A 21,219-nucleotide genomic window follows, 5' to 3' on the forward strand; every position below is an offset into this window, starting at 1 on the left:
AACACAATACAATTCGAGATACACTAATTTGACATACACTAAAGAATAATAGGAAAATGCTGTCTTCATTTACCTCATTAAGCTATTTTGTTTCTCTAAAAAGCAGGAAACTGGAGCGACAGTAAAGCAGTACAATTCTAACATGCAAGTGCTTCTGGCAGTTCACTGGCACAGCTTGGCATGACTGCATGTTCAGTGCAAAGTGCACGCACTGTTCAGAACCACATAAAGCAACATCCACAAGCACTGCAGGAATATATCGGAGTTACACATTTGATTTTTTAAATTATATATAAGCAAATAGCCCGAGGAATCCAGCAAAGAGCCTGTGATAACCTGGAGCTGGGGTTACAGCCAGCTCTGAGCTGCCCTTGGGTGCAGAACTGAACTTGGATCCCCTTGAAGAGCAATATGCACTCATCAACCACTGAGCCATCCCTACAGGTCCTCATATTTGACTCTGGGTTTTTAGTCATTCCATGTTCTGTAATGGTATACTATTTGTATTTTGAAAAATAAATCTTGCCTGAAGACCAGAGGCAAAACTAAAGCTACTAGATACTAGAGGTCAAGCAATGGTGATCCCAGGATTTGGGAGACAGAGTCAGATGGATCTCTGTGAGTTCAAAGCCACCCTGGGCTACACAAGATCAACACAGAAATAAATCTAAGTGGTGATGGCCTACACCTGTAATCCCAGTACTAGGAAGTCATGCGCCCTTAATCCCAGCACTAGAGGGAATATAAAATGAGAGGAGAGACTGTCTGCTTAGTTTACAGTCACCCAGCCTTAATAGAAATTAACACTTCTCCAGTGGCTTAGCTGCTTTGCTTTTCTGGCTTTCAGGTTTAACCCCAATTTCTGTCTCTGGGTTTTTATTATTCATGCTACAATGTTCAAAAATCTTCCTGCCACTTCTAAATTGAATTCCATGATCCCACATAGTGTGGCGACCAAGCACTTATAAATAAAAATAAAGTTCTGTGCTGCCCATAAGCCAGATCCCCAGCCCTTTTCACCTTCCTCTCGGAGTCAGAGCTTACTACATCATCGGGCTTTCAATTCTTGTCTACAGCCCAGGTGGCCTGTGCTTCTCCTGCCTCATCTTCCTGAGCAGCTGAGATTACAGACTTGTGCCACAGGCAGAGCTTCTAACAACACTAAAAAGATACAGTCTACTCAGAATAGTCTGACTGCTCCAAAGGTAGAAACAATGTATAAAGAAACTTAAAAAAAAATTAGTTTTCCACATCAGAAAAAGATTATCTCAGTTCTTCTAGACTCTGATTAATTCTTAAAATTTTGCTAAAATAAGGCTAAAGATGTCTCAGTTATGATCAAGAGCACCTGCTGCTCCTGTAGAGAATCAGAGTTCACTTCCCAACACCCAACACTGAGCAGCTCATAACTGAGCATGAGGGGATCCAACACCCTCCTCCAGCCTCCATGGACACCCACATACAATTGCACATATGCACATATATACAAAAGTGAACTAAAATAAACAGTTTTTAAAACAGGAGGGCAAGATGGTCAGCAGTGTGTCTACTGGAAGGGATGCGAGCAGTGGCACTTGTGAGGAGGTCAAAGGACACTTGGGAGTTCTTCCCTTACTGCACTCAAGAGTCCAGGTTTCACTCCCAGGACCCACATTAAGGACTCACAAGCAACTGTTAATTCCAGTTTTAGGGGAGCTGATACTCTCTGGCCTCAAACACCTGATGAATGTGGTACATAAAAACTCATTTAGGCATATGCATACACATAAAAACTAAAACAGGTATTTAAAAAATAAATAATAACCAGGCATAGTAATACATCTCTTTAATCCCAGGACTCAGAATACAGAGATAGGCAGATCTTTTGAGTTCCAGTCCAGAAAGACTAAATGGTGAGAATGTGTCTAAAAAAATAAATATTTGCTAAAGTAGGGCTAGTGAGACACCTCAGCAGATAAAAGCACTTAGCTTTGGCTGTGCAGTGGTGGTACACAACTTTAATTCTAGCATTCAGGAGGCAAAGGCGGGCAGATCACTGAGTTCAAGTATAGCCTGGTCTACATATCCAGTACCAAGACAGCCAGGGCTTCACAGAGAAACCCAGTCTTGAAAAAACAAAAGAAAAGCTCCAACAACCTGAGTTGGAGCCCCAGATACCATGATGGAGAGAGCTGACTGCCCAGAGTTGTCCTCTGGCCTCCATCCATACACGTGCTATGGCATGTGCATATTTAGAGTATGCGTTTAGATGCCCAAGCAGATGAGTGCATATATAAAACTTCTAATGACTTTCTACTAACAGTAATAGCAAAGGAACTAAAACAAATAATTAAAATAACTCTGAAGCCAGGCATTGTATCACGTGCCTATAATTCCAGCACTTGGGAGGCTAAAGCAGAGAAGGGTAGCATTCAAGGTCATCCTTAGTCAACAAATTCAAGGCCAAGTCTGGTTTTCGAGCTGCTGCTGCTGCTTCAATATGTTGAGGAAGACAATGACAATAATAAATAAACAAATAAAAGGGGCTATAGCAATGTTTTATAACAAATTTGCTGACCTTAATCTAACAACAAAAGTTAAAATTAAAGAGCAAAACCGAGACAACACAGATAAATTCAACTTGGCAGACAGAAATAGATGCACTTTTGCATTACTGAATTTAAACCCATGCTCCAACAAAGCTGAAGAGAACATGCACAGCACAGTAGCGGGCAGGCTTTCATAGTTTCTATGCTGATGTGAAACTGAGCTATTTATATTGCCACCAACCACTTTCAAAAACTAAAGATAAATGAAAAGCATTCAACTAAAATACTCATTAGTAAGATTAAGGTAAAATTCTTGCCCTAAATCTCTCCAAATATGGAAACTCGATAGCTACTGCATAACATCCACTTTAACAACTATGAATTTTATAAAGTAATCTACAATCAAAAGGACTTTCAAGTGGCTGGAGAGATGGCTCAGTGGTTAAGAGCACTGACCGCTCTTCCAGAGGACCCGGGTTCAATTCCCAGCACCCACATGGCAACTCACAACTATCTGAGGATCCAGTTGCAGGGGATCTGACACCTTTACATCAATGCATATAAAATAAAGTTAAGTAAACCATAAAAAATAATTTTAAAAAAAGGACTTCAAAAATTTAGTTTATGAGCCGGGCGGTGGTGGCGCACGCCTTTAATCCCAGCACTTGGGAGGCAGAGGCAGGCGGATCTCTGTGAGTTCGAGACCAACCTGGTCTACAAGAGCTAGTTCCAGGACAGGCTCCAAAAAAACCCACAGAGAAACCCTGTCTCGAAAAACCAAAAAAAAAAAAAAATTAATTTAAAAGCTATTTGGCTTACAGAAAACAATTTAAGCTTTTAGTTACAGAAAGTATCCCCAGGGAAAGTCACCACAACGAGCTGAGCTCAACAACTAAACATCTAAGCACCTAATTGCTATGTGCACGTCCATAGTCACATGCATCTTAAATTGTTGTTCTGCATAAAGCTGCTCTCTATGTACTGCCAACTACTCCGTCAGCCATCCCGACCCATCATCATCCGGAAAGCCTTCTACCAGTATGACTCCATACACTATCATCTGCCAGCCTTTCTGTGACACTGGCCCCTCACCTTCTCTGGAGGCATTTGCTCACGTCCACTCTTCCATCTAGTCATCCTCTAACTATCCGTGTAAGGTGTGCAATAGGCAGCTCCACAATTCATCTGATACATCTGATTACATCACAAAAGTCTGAATTCCTTGGGACTCCACCTGTCACTTCTATGGCGACATTACCTCTCCTGACACAATCTTTCCGCTTGCCCCTATCCTGAGAGTCTACCTGTTCCCTGAAAAGCTAGTGTTTTTCTATGTGACTATTCCTCCTCAAGCACTATCAGCCCTCCTCTCCACAAATGGTGTCTGCCAATCCTCCAGAGAGCACAAGCCCGTCAGCCTCTTCTACTAACCAAAACGCAGAATGTGGAACTCAGTCCCCGTGGATACATCTACAAAACACTCCCACACCTATGTCTCGGGAATCATTTTTGAAGAGGGTACAGGAAGACTGTGTGAGATTGTATTTCCTAGGAGGGTCAGAAAGTACACGGTCATCAAGTCTCTCCAACGTGACTGCCCAAACATGAGCTGAACAAGGACAACAACAGACGTGTTAAAGTGGATGGAGGGAAGCTCGCAGGTCTCCACTCTACTCAAAACTACAAGCAACTAATGAATGCTGAGAGCAGGTGGAGTCTTTCCCCTGGACCAGCACATCAACTGCTCATTTAACACCAAATAATCAGCCCTGAAAACAGACACATACAAGATCCCAAAACTTTCAAGTTACTTTCTTTTCATTTCTTTCATTCCACTACTTCAGCTGTCTGTTGAAACAGAAGCAGAATGGTTGCTACAGTGTTTCTCTTATCTCAGTATCCACAGGAATATGTCACCCGCCCTATTTGGTCCCCTTTTTAAAAGGTGGCTCTATAAATACACAGCAAGGCAGATAAGCTAACTTCTAAGAACTATTTCAAGACTGTTGATCAAACTCAGTCCCACCTCCAAAAATTGCAAGAAAAATGCAATACATTCAGGAATGAACCCATCCACATCGTGTTTTTTTCTAAAAGTTGATAAAAACAGTCATTCAAAAAGAGAAAACCCTCAATTGACAAGACTGTTCTGTAAACAAGCCTGTGAGGTATTTTCTTGATTAATTACTGATGCAGAAGGGCCCAGCCCATTGTGCATGGTGCTACCCACGTGGACCTGGGACATATAGGAAAAGCAAGCTGAGCAAGCCAGAGGAGCAAGCAATGTTTTATGGTCTCTGCTTCAGTTCCTGCCCTGACTTCCTTAGTGCTGGACTGTGACCTGGGAGCTGTAAGATAAACTAAGCTCTTTCCTCCTAGGTTGTTTTTGGCCACGGTGTCTCATCACAGCAACAGAAACCTAACTAAGACACACACAAACTGACCAATCATTTGAGAACTCAATGCACAATACTGGCACTCCACATTTACTGAATTATGCACTGGCATGCATCACAGGATGTCTGCGGTTTGTCCTGCTTTCAATTCCTGTATCCAAAAGGATACAGGCACACTATGTAATCACATTTATATTACACAGTAAGAGTCACAGGAGACCAATGTGGTCTCCTCTCCAGAAACCAGTTTGTTCGGTGGGGTGAGGGGACCTTTGATCCTAACACAGGTCCCAAATTCTTGCAGTTGAACAGATTTCTCTCCTCTTTGGCTGAAAGAAAACATGGCCAAACAGTAGTTCACCAAAGCTTAACCAAATAACAGCATTTAGTTCCCAACATTATATACTTTTCCCTTTATTTCATAAGGATATTATTTTCATATTTGTGTACTGACTTATATTTCTTTGCAGAAAATTGTCAGCACGAATAAATAACTATTCAAAACCAAATCTAACTTTACAATCTTGTAAAAAATCTGAAAGATGTTTCTTAACAACATTTAAGCAACAGCTAATGTTTATTGAGCACATGCTAGACGCCAAGAACTACTGTGGACTTTCTGCAATACTAACTCATTGAATCCACCAACAATTCCAAGATGGAAGTATATTTATGCCACTTTATGAAACTGGGTAACGGGCACAAGAAAGTGATGGAGAAGCTTTGTTAACCAATTATCTTCAAGTGGTGGCACCAAGTTAGGGTGTGGCTTTCTGGGACCCAGAGAAAAAAATGGGCATAGGCCCAGGTGCTCTCTCTCTCTGTGGTTCCCAGGCAGCACAGCTGAGCTTGGACTTCTCGTTCCTGTTTCCTTTATAATAACTAAATATATAATTGCTTTATCTTTTAGTTAGCCTGGTTATTTCCCGAATCGAGCTAACGTCTACAGGAAAGCTAAGTAATTTTTCCTAAGTCACACAACTACAAGCAGTTGAGCCAGGCTTGATCCTAAGCAATTGGGGCTATCTCAACCACAGCCACGGCATAATCACCTTTAGTCATCATTAAATGTCTATGACCTTTTGGCCTGCACAGATGGCTCATGTCTTAAAGGTGAGTCTCACAAACAAAATGACAACACTGTCACTTTTTGTGTGTGTGTGGTTTTTCGAGACAGAGTTTCTCTGTAGCTTTGGAGCCTGTCTTGGGACTGTTGTAGACCAGGCTGGCCTCAAACTCCAAAGATCCGCCTGCCTCTGCCTCTCAAGTGCTGGGATTAAAGGCGTGCGTCACCACCGCCCAGCGTTAACATTGTGACTTCTAAAACATGGTATTTTTCAATTTCTAAAACAATAAAGGATAAAAAAGAGATAACTGAAAATAAAGCTCACCCCATACCAAAAATATAAGTTCTGCCCTATCCAACCAACCAATTTCATGGAAACTGAGACAGAGTTAACACTTGCTCAGGATCTACTACAAGTCAGGCCACATTCCAATATACTTAAGTCATTAATCCCCAAAACCCTAACATAAAGTAGGTACTGTTTTACAGACAAGGGAGATTAATTTGGCTGAAGTAGTAAGTGGTTAGTTTCTGAAACAAATTTGGCTCCACTCTAAGCTTTTAACCGTTACCTTTCACTCCTACTCTGAATAAAAACAGTTAATTCCTTCATCATTTCCAGGACCTCAAAGCAAAGGAAAACAGGGTTATACAGTTACTCTACATGCTAGATGTCACCACTGAGACATGCATTTAGAGCTGGCAGCCTAGCATTTGCTCTTTGATACAGGGCTCGTCCTTTATCACATCTTTTATGACTATTTACATCCACAACTGTAATTCTGAACTAAAGTCAAGGCTGAACTCTGGAAGAGATAGGAAAGAGATTCATAACTGACCTACTCACTTCTACCATATCCTCTCTGCCGGAACAAAAAGATGGCTAAGAGAAAACAGAAGGCATGTGTCTTTTTATGGCAAGGTAATCCGTTTGGATTCGTTAACAAAGTAAAGGAGTCTCACCTGTTTTGATAAAGTAAAAGACAATTTTGCACCCTTACTCCACAAAAATAAAAATCCAGTGCAGAATGCCTTGAAGTCTGCTTTATATGCAACTAGAAGAATGAAGACACCAGAATGATTAAGACACAACAGAACTTACTAAGGGAAGGCTCCATACATTTTGCATATGAGGGAAGAGCGTGCTGCGGTGTGGGAGGGCAGTCCCAGTGGAGTGATGGGAATGGACATTCAAAGAGGTCATAAAGCAAAACCACAAAATAGCAGCCATTCTTAAATTTTAAGAAGTCGATGAATGGTAACACGGCTGCAGCTGGTGGCGAGCACCATATGTTTCCAACTGCTTATCAAGGGTTCTTTCAGAATCAATGAAAACTGGAAAAGAGAGGTGTAATTTCAATTGTAAAGATGTCTTGGAAAGTGCCTGGTGGGACGCACCTCTAATCCCAGCACTCAGGAGGCATAGGCAAGTGGATCTCCGTGAGTTCGAAACCAATCTGGTCTACAAAGTGATTTCCGGAACAGCAGGTGCTACACAGAAAGCCTGTCTCAAAACAAACAAGGAAAGTGCCATATTGGATCCGTCCAAATGAAAACACCAACAGAAGAATCTCATTTGTAATGAGTTGAGACAATTAGCATTCACCTCAGATACAAAAAGCCTAAACCTAACAAGGATATAAGTAATCCTAAAAGGATGTCCAATTTATTGTTTGAAAGAGCAAAAACATGTACATATACACATTCCTGTTTGTTCAGCTGCGTATACTCCTAAGCACTCGACTACCAGACCCCTGGCAACACTTCCATTCTGCAGATAAAAGGAACAGAGACGGCTTAGTTATCCAGTTTTCCAAGGTCACAAATTCAGATCAACAGCGAAGGTAAGGCCGTCATTTGTTATTCCACGGCCTAATCTGCTGTCCTCCAAACGTGGGTTAAATAATTCAAAACCGCGGTGAGCTTCAACAAGGACCGCTGAAAGTGAAGCAACAGAGGAAGCTGTCTGCGACAAGTGAACAGTCCTTAGTGTTCTCTGAGTCATTACCAGTCAGTTAGGGACGTTTGCGAAATAACACTGCACCGGGAAACGCTGCCAGGTGCGTGTCATGAAGCAGATCACTCTAGATACGGAAGAGCTCGCTCTCTCTCTCTCTCTGAATGTAAACGGGCAATATATATTGAAAATAAAAATCTCCTCCGCGCCTAATGCTAGCTCCCAACCCCACCAGGAGGGTGTCACTGCCAAGCCTCCGCAAAACACCACGACAGACGCCCCCACAGCAACGCCCCGAAGACGTCTAGGAGATCAATGTTTTAACAAATGCTTTCCAAGCCAAGCCTGGGACGGTGTCAACCGTCAGTATCCCCTCCGCGGAAACGCACCTCGCCGCTCACGCCATCAACCAGCTGGGTCATGGGCGAGCAGGACCCCGAGCTCTAAGAACACAGCTGCAGAGCTCCCGGCCAGCCAAGCCACGGTGGCGCCTGACGCTTTTACAAAAGGCTGGCGTCGGAAGAACTGGAGTCACCGAGGGGACACACGGATTCATCTGTCCCCCGAGGGGGTGATCGGAAGAAAAGCCTCGGTGCTGCGCTCCGGGGCAGAGCGGGACAGCGGCTCCGAGGCCTGCGCGGCCTGGGAGCAGGAACTGTCTAACGCGGGGCTCGCCCAGCACCCGGGCGGAACAGCTGACACCACGCCCAGCCCTGTCGCAGTCACACACCCGCCGGCCCTGACGCCGACGCGGCCCGCTTTCCCCCTCGGCGGCCGCCCAGCAGCCGCAGGCCACTGGGCCAGGAGCCGCCGAGCCAAGCGGGGCCGTTACTCACCTTCCCGCTCACAACGCCCGCCGCCGCCATGTTTCCCCGCGCGTGCCTGCTGATGACGTAGCAGACCCTCACGTGTCTCCCGGACTCACAACAACATCCGCCCGATCTAAAAGGACATCCGGGCGGGAAGGGGCGGGGACTGGCGGGAACTGCGATTGGTGGCGGGCGAGGGCGGGGCGGGAGAGGCCTCCGGGCGCATGCGTGGTGAGGATGCTGAGAGGGTGGCTGGTGGTGTTGCACTGCGCAAGTCTTTGCCCCTTTCATTTTTTTTTTCTTTTTTTTAAGCTGAAAGGTTGGTAAATAGAAACTGACTGATGTTGAAGTTTGGGCGTGGCCCGTGGAACCTGAGGAACGCAGCATCTTTTTGGTGTGATGGAAGGAACGTCTTGTTCAGACCCAGGACACGCTGCCCCGGCTTTCTTGCCTTAAACAAGTCACGGTAAAATTGAGATTGCGTTGAACTCCGCCCCTCCAGCTGAGGCACACTTTCCCCTTGATTTTAGCGGTTTCCAAACATGAGTATTGTTGCTGCCAAGTCACGCATGACCTTAAGCATACAATTTTTTACAGGAACTGTGGTTACTACCACGCCCTCCATTGCTCTTTATCGCTCCAGAGTCCGAGGCACATACATAGTTTAGCGGTTACAATTTCAATTCCTAAATTCACCCGAGCATCAACATGTTAAGGAGGAATTGTGCATATGGTGGTTGTAGGGATCTCCCCAAAACAGTGTATGGAAAAGATTGGTAAAATATCAAGTCCAAAATTAATTTCTTCTCAGTAATGCGGAAGGTCCGATTCTACGCTTGCAGAGCTCTGAGACTAATTCTGTGTTAACACTTCAAGAACGATTAGAACAGGGATTCTCAACCTGTGGGGTTGGGTGGTCGAACAACCCTTTTACATGGGTCACCTAAGACAAAATATCCCATGTTTACAATATTCGAAACAGTAGCAAAATTACAGTTACGAAGTAGCAGTGAAAATAATTTTATGGTTGGGGGGTCACCACAACACGAGTAACTGTAGTAAAGGGAAGGTTCAGAAGCACTGAGTTAAAGGCTTTTGAGGCTACTTGAGGTAAGTGGCAACCAAATGGAACAGCAGGAAGCATGATTGGCAGGTTCTTCGAATATCAGGAATCTAGTGGGTGAGGGAGGTGCCAGGATTTTCAGTGAGAATGCCTGCTTAGCCCTGTTAGGGATTCTGAACCCTAAAGACTCAGAAAGTCCAAACAAGAGCCTTCTTGAACTATTCCTGTCTTACTGTATTAGCTTCTCTCAGTTCTCCCCGTTCAGAACCAGTCGTTTAATTGTAACCTAAATCTGATGAACTCTAAATGCACTACACTTTGTTATAAAATTCATTCTGAGTAGTAGACATGGTGACAGTCTGGGATGCTGAGGTGAGGGGGTTGGTATGAGTTCAAAGTCATTCTTTGTTACCTACTGAGTTAAAGGCCAGCCTGGGTGATGTAGCAAGACACTGTAAAATTGCTTCTGACTGTAACAGATTGGATCCGCTTGACTCATGACTTCTGTCCTTGAGCCAATGGCTATAAGCCCCAGTATATGGTACTAATTGACAAAGCAGGAAATCATGTGGCCAGCTCAAATCAAAATGTGATGAAACAGGCATGGTGGTGCATACCTTTAACCCCAAAAGTAGGAAAATAAAGATAGGTGGATCTCTGTGAGTTCAAGACCAGCCTGATGTACATAGTGAGTTCCAGGCTGAAAGAAAGAAAAAGAATTTTTACGTATATATAGAATGAAAGATTGGATAATTCCCCAAGAAGAATCCAGGGACTACTTCAAAGCAGGAGTTGATAGGCAACCCAAAAGAGACCTCAATTCCAGATCAGCTTCCCAGTTCCCATGCATCACATGATAAAATACTGCCTTCCTACTAGGCCGTGCCCTACTGGAAGGCAGCAACTATGCTGTTTATTTCCACAGTGACTATACTGACACTTAACTAGACCCTAAGTGTTTATGTAACTAAAATTGGTCCCTCATATTGGAATAGCACAATTGTGTATTAACACAGGGTAAAGAGAACCTGATTTCCTTCTTCAGTGATACCTCTGTTTGTAAAGGGAAGAAATAAGGGTAGCATTCCAATGTGATTTCTTTTAGGTCCTAGTTGTTTACTGGATTAGAGAAGGAACTATAATGAGCATACTCACAGCAATGAGCCTTCTCTAAAAATAGCATACAATATAAATTTTAATTATTTTCCCCCAAAATGAATAGTTTTAAAACTCATGAGCTTGTTCCTGTGAGGTACATACTCATTTTCTAAATAGTCAACATATGATACAAAAGAATCTGAATGTGAAGCACTTTAAAGAAACTTTAGGGGGGCTGGAGAGATGGCTCAGAGGTTAAGAGCATTACCTGCTCTTCCAAAGGTCCTGAGTTCAATTGCCAGCAACCACATGGTGGCTCACAACCATCTGTAATGAGGTCTGGTGCCCTCTTCTGGCCTTCAGGCATACACACAGACAGAATATTGTATACATAATAAATAAATAATTTTAAAAAAGAAAAAAAAAGAAACTTTAGGCCTAGGAGGGATTTTAGCGATAGCCTCCTGGTGTTTGTCAGTTGAAGAGACTAAATCTCTCAGAGGTTAATGACTGGGAAAAGTCACAAGCTACTTTATGGCCGAGTAGAAATGTAATTCCAGATACATATCTTAGTCAGCCGTGCCAAAGTGATTACTAACCTGGCTAGACCTGGACATTTCTTTACCATTCCATTCTCTCTGACCTTAGTTCCTGGCTGGAGCACGGACCTCAGAACTTGTCCCATGTTTCTTCTCTCAAGCCTCCACCAGCCTTTCCCTTGAGCACTTCATTTCCTGAACCCTCCCTTACCAACAAACTACATCACATACACATTTGCCTTAGGGTTTAGTCGATGTAGGACCATGGGGAGAACATGGGTTTTGTTGACAAACCAGAATTTACAGAATTCCTCTCTGAGAAACTGATCGAGGAACCAGACCCATAAGTGCTATTAGGTTTGGTACCCATTGAAATGACCCAACTAAATCCTCTCACAGTAAAGAGCAACAAGCCATCCTTCATGTTTAGAATTCTAGCAAGCTTTTTTTTTTTTTTTTGGTTTTTCGAGACAGGGTTTCTCTGTGGTTTTGGAGCCTGTCCTGGAACTAGCTCTGTAGACCAGGCTGGTCTCGAACTCACAGAGATCCGCCTGCCTCTGCCTCCCAAGTGCTGGGATTAAAGGCGTGCGCCACCATCGCCCGGCTCTAGCAAGCTTTTAAAAAGAAATAAAATTCAGTTAGTGTGTGCACATGAGCCCAAATGCATGTCCACAGCATGTGTGCAAATAAATATCAAGAGAAGCCCTCCAGAATCCAGTTCCTCCACTGTAAGAATGCAATGTCAGAATAGAGCCTCTGCTCAGGCTGCAATATCTACAGGAATGTATTCTCGCAGATGCCACCGTCACTCTGCTGAGATCTCTTCTATGAGTCCCTAGCTAGCTGTTATCTCAGGGCCCTGATCCCTTACCTGGGTAATGAGTTAACATCAAAGAGGATTTGTGACAACAAGTCCTGCTCCAGACTTCTTTCCCTGCCCTCAGCCTTAAAAGAGACATCCATGCCGGGTGGTGGTGGCGCACGCCTTTAATCCCAGCACTCGGGAGGCAGAGGCAGGCGGATCTCTGTGAGTTCGAGACCAGCCTGGTCTACAAGAGCTAGTTCCAGGACAGGCTCCAAAACCACAGAGAAACACTGTCTCGAAAAACCAAAAAACAAAAAAAAAAAAAGACTTCCACCAAGTCAAGCCAGTCAATATTCCAGCTGAACAGGAGGTCATGAGTCCCCGCCCCTAGCTTAGAAGCTGTTGGCCATCTAGGGAGCCTTCTCTCTTCAAGGGTGTGGCCACTGGTAGAATACTGGGCTCCAATGTGTGCCCCCCACTCATGCTCATGCAGGCAGCACTAATTGAACTCAGAGAGTTAGAAACAAGAAAAAGGACATGAAGGTTGGGGAAAGAAATCTAGAGAATGTCGATGAGGAGTGTGGGGGGGGGTAGGAATGAATATGAACAAGATACACTGTATACATATATGAAACTGTCAACAAATAAACAGAACAGTCTGTATAAATGCATAGAGGCACACACATATACACACAATTATTCATCAATCTTGTATCTGTTAGCATCTACTGCATTAGCACAGTGCTAACAGTTTTGGAAATCAAAGACACCTGTAAGAAACTTGGAGTGGAACATGGAAGTTAGCAACTTAGCAATTGTTCCCATGTGAGCCAAATATCACAGACAGGACAAAGGAAGGGGAAGCATTAGAAGGCTACTTGTTTTCATCATCTGATCATAGAATTCAATTTAAAAAGTTCATGTGTGTGTGTATGTGTGTGTGTGTGTGTTTTAAAGCCTCATTAGATATCCTACTTTCAACTGATCAAATACAGACACCATTTTTTAAAAGATTTGTCCCAAATTTAAACATCACACAAAGCACAACACTCTTTTTAGTTACTATGGTTTGATTTTTTCACTCCATCTGAGAATACGCTGCTCTCTCGTAGAAGACACTAACAATAGTCTGCCTTGGCTATAATGAATTAATGACCCGATCAAGAAACAATTAAAATAAGCTGTTAAAAAAAGATTTTGACCTAATCTTATTTAAATGAAGTCTCATCTTTCCATGACTTGGTCTCATTCCTTTCCTACTGACTCTAGAGCAGTCCAGTAGTAAAGTTGTAGTGGGATTTGTTTCTTTTTATTTACTGACTTGTATGTTAAATCAACCTATTTTAATAATCAGTTAATATATGTTATATGCTGTGTTTGGTAGTGAGAGTAATAAGGGTGACAAGGAAGGCAGATGTGTTGCCATCGGTTCTGAAAGTTAATTCCTTCTGCACTCCATTATCTAAATGTCTTCAGAATTAAAATATGTAACCACTCAGAAAATGTAATTACAATAGGAAAATAAGCCAATCTTTGTAAAACGTTAGAAGTAAATTAAGTATGGAGAGAAATAGAATTTCTCTGTGGGTAATTTGTTTCTATTCCTAAAGTAATACACATTGATCATAGAAAATTAGAAAAATGTAGAAATGGGGCTGGAGAGATGGCTCAGCGGTTAAGAGCACTGCTTGCTCTTCCAAAGGTCCTGAGTTCAATTCCCAGCAACCACATGGTGGCTCACAACCATATGTAAGGAGGTCTGATGCCCTCTTCTGACCTGCAGACATGCACACAGACAGAATATTGTATACATAATAAATAAATAAATAAATTAAAAAAAAAGAAAAATGTAGAAATGGATACAAAGAAAATAAAACCACCCAGAGATAAACAATTAAGGTAGTGATTATTAAAGTCATGTATTATTATACCTCATTATAATAGTAGATATTAATTTAACCTGTCTTCTGCTTTTCACTTTGAAATTTTATTCTCCATTTGTGAAGAAAAGACCTCTTTATGCACACACACACAAAACTGTAAGCATCCCTCCTTCGTGGGGGTTTATAAAAAAAAAAAAAAGAAAAAAAAAACTGTAAAAAACTGTAAGCATTTCTTCTGTCCAAGGATGATTTGAAGTTCTACCTGCCTCAGGGAGAGAAGAATCTGTATTTGTGATTTCTGAGAGTTTGGACTGGAAGCAATTGTCTGTGACCTACAGTTTAATAGGATTAAGGACTAGAATGGAACAACAGACTTCTCAGAAAGCCATACCTTGGGACAATGGGTTGCTTAAATAGGCAGACCTCTCATTTACCAAGCTAGCATTTGCTTTTTAAGACTAACTTCAAAATTCTTACTATGCTGTATCCACCAATAATAAGCTGTTGTAGCTTGCATTTTGCTCAATCCTATTCAGGACTCTGATAATCTAATCAAGTTAGAAATATCTGCCTGTAGCCTCTCCATCCCCAAAATCAAACCATTATTCTTTCAAGGTTACCTTCCTGCTGTACTAGACAATTAACTTGGCTTTGCTGAATATATCAGCTATTTTGTGAAAATGGGGGAGATGAGCCTGACAGTTTTGATAGATTTATGAGATCTATAGTAAAACCAGGGATGAAGCGATGGCATAGTGATTAAGAACATTGGCTACTCTCCCATAGGACCCACGTTTGATTACCAGCATCCACGCGATGACTCACAACCATCCACAAATCCAGTTCCAGGGGATAGGGGATCTGACCCCCTCTTCTGGACTGTAAAGAAACCAGATATGCAGGTGGTGTATGGACATACATGCAGGAAACACATACGCAAAACTTAAAAATAATTAACTAATACACCTTGAAAAGATATCCTCAGTAAAATAAAAATATGGTTTTGTACTGTAGGATTAAGAGATAAGGAAGTTGCCGGGCGGTGGTGGCGCACACCTTTAATCCCAGCACTTGGGAGGCAGAGGCAGGCAGATCTCTGTGAGATCGAGACCAGCCTGGTCTACAGAGCTAGTTCCAGGACAGGCTCCAAAGCCACAGAGAAACCCTGTCTCGAAAAACCAAAAAAAAAAAAAAAAAAAAAAGAGAGAGATAAGGAAGTTTAGGGACAAGCACTCGGATAAATATTAATGTATGTTTGGGAGAGCTTACGATTGCCGTCTGAGGGTTTCTATTGTTGTGAAGAGACACTGTGACCACGACAATTCTTATAAAGGAAAACATTTAATTGAGGAGGTGTCTTACAGTTCAGAGGTTCAGTTCACTACCATCACGGTGGGAAGCAGACAGCAACCAGGCAAACATAGTGCTGGATAGAGCCGAGAGTGCTACATCTTGCAGGCAACAGAAGGTAGACAGGTAGACTCCATGTCACCCTGAGGTGAGGGAGGCTTGAGCAAGAGAGACCCTAAAGCACACCCCCATAGTGACAGTTCCTCAAACAAGGCCCCCGTTACTCCAACAAAGCCTCACCTCTTAATAGTGCCACTAACCTATGAGATAAAGGGGGCCAGTTACATTCAAACTACCACATTCCACTACCTGGCCCCCATAATACCAATATCATAATACAAAATGTTTTTAGTACAACTTTAAAAGTTCACATAGTCTATCACAGTATCAACAATGTTTAAAAGTTCGAAGTCTCTTCTGAGATTAATGCAATCTCTTAACTTGTAAAATCAAAATCAAAAAGCAGGTCACATACTTCCAACATATAATAGCACAGGATATACATTACCATTTTAAAACATAGGGAAGGAAGCACAGTGAGGAAATACTGGACCAAAGCAAGACAAAACCATCAGGGCAAACTCCATACTCTGCATCTCCATGTCTGATGTCAAAATGCTCTTCAGATCTCCAACTCATATCAGCTTTGTTGACTCAACACAATTCTTTCTCTTGGGCTGGTTCCACTCCCTGTTAGCAGCTCTCCTCAGCAGTAGGTATTCCACATCTCTGGCATCTCTAACATCTTGGGTTCTCCAAGGCAATTCAGGTTTCAACTTAACAGCTTCATGCACTGGCTTCTCTAGACCACCCCTACTACAACAAGGCTCCACCTCCTAATCATGCCACTCCCTATGGGCCAAGCATTCAAACACATGAGTCTATGGTGGTCATTCCTATTCAAACCACCACACTGCTAGATATTGAACCCAGAGCTTCAGGAAGCTTTTGTGTTTGGAATATGAGGGTATTGACCCTGCTCATTTCCCAAAAGGAAGTTCAGTCATTTGACTAATATGACACTGGAATGATCATTCTCTACATTTCTTTCTGAACCCTGTTAGTCAGTTCTCTGTATTTCCAAGCATGTCTACCATCACAACCCTACAACATTATTTGTAATAACAATAACATACAAGTAACTGAATGATCACTAAAGAGAGAACTGGATTAATAAGCTGCAGCTCAAATGAATAAACTAGAGCAGTTTGCCAGAGTCTGGGTCGATTTTAAAAATAATATTAATTGGGACTGGAGAGGTCGCTCAATGGTTAAGAACACTTTTTTTTTTTTAATTTTATTTATTTATTATGTATACAACATTCTGCCTCAATGTATGCCCGCACACCAGAGGAGGGAGCCAGACCTCAGTACAGATGGTTGTAAGCCACCATGTGGTTGCTGGGAATTGAACTCAGGACCTCTGGAGGAGCAGCCAGTGCTCTTAACCTCTGAGCCATCTCTCCAGCCCTTAAGAACACTTTTTGCTCTTCTGGAAGACCAAAGTTTAGTTCCCAGCACCCATGTTAGGTGCCTTATAGTTGTCTAAAACTCCAGCTCCAAGAACTTGGATACCTTTGGTCTCCATGGGCACCTGCATTTATGAACATATAGTCATGTGCAGACATAGACCTAGACAGAATTAAAAATTTTTTAAAAGCTGGGCAGTGGTGGTGCATGCCTTTAATCCCAGCACTCAAGAGGCAGAGGCAGATGGATCTCTGAGTTAGAGGCCAGCCTGCTCTTCAAGAGCTAGTTCCAGGACAAGCTCTAAAGCTACGGAGAAACCCTGTCTCAAATAACAACCAAAAAAACCCCTTCATTTTCTCTTTCTTTTTTTTTAACCTTTTCTTTAAGATTTTATTTATTTATTATGTATACAGTGTTTTGCCTGCATGTATGCCTGTAGGCCAGAAGAGGGCATCAGATCCCACTATAGATAGTTATGAGCCACCATATGGTTGCTGGGAATTGAACTCAGGACCTCTGTAAGAGCAGACAGTGCTCTTAACCTCTGAGCCATCTCTCCAGCCCCCCAAAAATCTTTAAAAATAATATTAATCTATAAAGCATTTTGTAATGTTTTCTTTTAAAGCATTTTTAGGGCCTAGAGAGATTACTCAGAGGTTAAAAGTACTGATTACTCTTCATAGGACCAGGGTTCAAGTCCCAGCCCCCAAGTGGCGGCTGATAACCATCTGTAACTCCAGTTCCAGGGGATCTGAAATCCTCTTCTGGCCTTTACAGACACTACATACACATGGCACATAGACATACATATAGGTAAAACACTCATACACATACAATAAAAACATATCTTTACAAAATTGTTGTTAGGCTAAGTGGTAGTGGTGGTGGTGCACACCTTTAATCCCAGTACTCAGGAGACAGAGGCAGATGGATCTCCGTGAGTTCAAGGGTAGCCTGGTCTACAGAGTGAGTTCCATAACAGTCAGGATTACACAGAGAAACTCTGTCTCAAAAGCCCCCCTGCAAAAGAATGTTCTCAGACAGGCAAGATAGCTCAACGGCTAAAGATGCTGGCAAACAAAACTCACTGCAGAAGTTCTATCCCTGAAACCCAAATGGTCAAAGAAGAGAGTCAATTAAGTTGACCTCAGACCTACACATTTTATCATACATTCCTCACCCCATGCCAATAAATAAATATAAAAAATATTGTAATTGTTCTCTAAAATATAAAAACAAACAAACAGAAAAAAATCCTGGTTCACTTAGTTTATTCATTCTAGAAAACTGAAGTCTTTTTTGTGACTTTTATGCCCTTAAATGAACCTTCATTTACCATTTTACATCTCTCCTTTTCATCTGTTAGGGAATAATTTTCTGCTGCTATTATAGACAAGAACAATACTTGTTTCTTGGCTTGTTACAAGATTGTCTTTCCACTCTCAGATTCGTCACGGTGTATTAAAACACAAATGAGGGAGCTGTGATCAATAGCAGTAAAACTCCGAAACACGATTGCAACGCTTCCCAATTTGACTGGAAATGACAGATTGTAATTTGGATTACAGAGTGTTACAATTAATGCTAAATTGCCAGCCACGAACACGTTCAAACCGTCTTTGCACTCGTATTTAGTGAAGCATGAGAGGAAAGCACATCGAAGAACACAAATCATGACAGAGTGCAGGCGCTTGGGGAAGAACTGCAACATCCATTTCTGGTAAAATCAACTTTCATTTAATGCTTTTGTTCGGGAATTTCAAAAGCAATTCTTGTAGCACGTTATTTCATCAATTTATTTACACCACCCTGCTAATTCGAAGGGAACAGTTTCCATGTAGTCCATGAAAATAGTGCTACTCTTTACGAGGAACAAGCTTCAAATACATCCTTCTTCACATGAGTTTTTGTAACTGAAATGCACTCTTCATAAAGAGAATATTGAAAGCAAATGAAGTGCCTATGGCCAAAATTACATAATCTTTGATTAACCATACTTATCTTTTAGCAGGCAAAATAGAGCTACATTTGTTCCTGGGCCTCAGGTAGTACGAGTAATATGTATTAATTCTGAATCGTTATGGAATCAGAGAACACTGGAGATGTCCTTTGGGGAAAAATATGATACCATAAAACTCACATACTCTCTTTTAAGGCACCAAACTTTACTTTATGGATTTAAAACTGCATTTCAAGGATGAGTTTTTTCTCTGCATTGGTTTGTGGCACTTACAAAGGTTATCATTCTACGTGCAATTATCCAAAATTGCCCAATATGCAAGCTCAGAACAAGGATGAAGTTAGCCTTTTGATGGTTAAAAATGAACAGTGGGGTGCCATTTAATAAGAATTAATCTACGGGGCCACTGCAGTCTCCTAATGGAACTCATGCCCTCTTTCTAATCCACTCTCGGAAAGCAATTTAAAGGTTGAGAGAACCGGTTGATAATTAACCTTTTAGAAAGCTTCAAGGAAGAAGGACGCTTCTTGATTTTTTTTTTTTTACTTGTTAATCAAGTCCCATAAACTAACCATTTTAAGTATGTAGGTCTTCTTCTCATGTCTCCCCGAGTGTCTTGATCCAATTACTGGTTATGGCTACAAAAAAAAAAAGGTAACAGTAGCTGTCAAAGGCCCAATATGACTAAAGAGAGCCTTAGACAATCATTTGGGATACTCACTTCTCCCACTAGATCTGCTTTTTTTTTTTTTTTTTTTTTTTTTGGTTTTTCGAGACAGGGTTTCTCTGTGGCTTTGGAGCCTGTCCTGGAACTAGCTCTGTAGACCAGGCTGGTCTCGAACTCAAAGAGATCCACCTGCCTCTGCCTCCCGAGTGCTGAGATTAAAGGCGTGCGCCACCATCACCGGGCTTGCTTTTGTTTTATAATGTAGTCTATCCAATTTCTTAAGGATCACTTATGGGGGCTGGAGAGATGGCTCAGTGGTTAAGAGCATTGCCTGCTCTTCCAAAGGTCCTGAGTTCAATTCCCGGCAATCACATGATGGCTCACAATCATCTGTAATGAGGTCTGGTGCCCTCTTCTGGCTTGCAGGCATACATGCAGACAGAATATTGTATAGATAATAAGTGAATAAATATTAAAAAAGGATTACTTATTCCAGTTTTCTGCAACCCTGGCTGAGAATTAGGACCATCTGAAAAATATATACAGGCCAGGCGGTGGTGGCGCACGCCTTTAATCCCAGCACTCGGGAGGCAGAGGCAGGCGGATCTCTGTGAGTTCGAGGCCAGCCTGGTCTACCAAGTGAGTTCCAGGACAGGCTCCAAAGGTACAGAGAAACCCTGCCCCGAAAAACAAAAACAAACAAACAAAAAAAACTATATACAGGTTTTGTTTCTAGTCCTGACCAGTACTTCTGGAAGTGGGGCACCAATATCAGCACAGAAAATCTAAATGACTCTAGAATTTTCTCTCTTGCAGCCACAGAGCTGAAGTTGTAGAAAATGAAACCGAAGCCTGACATGGGATGTCCTTCTGTATGTTGTGTATGGACATTGCTTTTATTGGTTGATGAATTAAGCTGTTTCAGCCAATGACCAGGAAAAATATAGCTAGGTGGGAAACTCAAACAAAGATACAGAGAGAAGGAAGGCTGAGTCAGGGAGACACCATGTAGCCAATGAAGAAATAACATGCTGGGACATCACCAGTAAGCCACAGCCTCGTGGCAATGCACAGATTGGTATAAATTGGTTAATTTAACTGTGAGAGCTAGTCAGTAATATGCCTGAACCATTGGACAAATTTTAATTGATATTAGTGTTATTTCATAAGTGGTTGCAGGGACCTGCAAGCAGGAAAGAAACCAGTCCAGGGGGACCAGCAGGTCAGAGAAAAACATTCAACTACAGAAGCCCTAATTATAAGGATGGCTGTACCAACCTTATAATTGGCAGGCACCAATAATTTAAGTCTCTGCCTCGGAGGGTGTTGGCAGTTAAAGGAAGGGCATTATTTGGTATAGAATGGAATCCTGTAACTGGGGGTGGGGATGGCTGAGAACATCTCAAGGGTTTGTCTCACCTGATGCAGCGTCCCCACCCAAAGATATGATACCCGCTCCATCCATGAAACATTGCCTTTTCCACCTTGGAATGAGGAACATAATCCTTCATTGTCTGCTAAACCATCAGTGACTTTCTCTGAAGGAGCTGCCAAGCAATACAAGACTGGTGTCTCTCAGGGCCCACGAACGATGGCTTCTATACATATAACCAGACTTAAGACGTCCA

General features: G+C 42.2%; 1 protein-coding gene across 2 annotated transcripts in view; it reads right to left on the bottom strand.

The window, feature by feature from the left end:
- The window catches only part of Tbc1d15 (TBC1 domain family member 15), a 58,042-nt gene extending 49,192 nt beyond the window's left edge, over positions 1–8,850 (bottom strand). The window contains exon 1 of one of the 2 annotated variants that reach the window (XM_057757777.1): positions 8,784–8,850. In XM_057757777.1, the coding sequence (XP_057613760.1) occupies positions 8,784–8,813 (30 nt within the window). In that variant the 5' untranslated portion in view covers positions 8,814–8,850. Of the gene's footprint in view, positions 1–8,336; positions 8,428–8,783 lie in introns of those variants that run through there. The other variant, XM_057757776.1, reaches the window with a different exon arrangement.
- Between the last annotated feature and the right edge of the window lie 12,369 nt (positions 8,851–21,219).

The sequence above is a fragment of the Chionomys nivalis genome, chromosome 25 (assembly GCF_950005125.1).
Source record: "Chionomys nivalis chromosome 25, mChiNiv1.1, whole genome shotgun sequence".
Lineage (NCBI taxonomy): Eukaryota > Metazoa > Chordata > Mammalia > Rodentia > Cricetidae > Chionomys > Chionomys nivalis.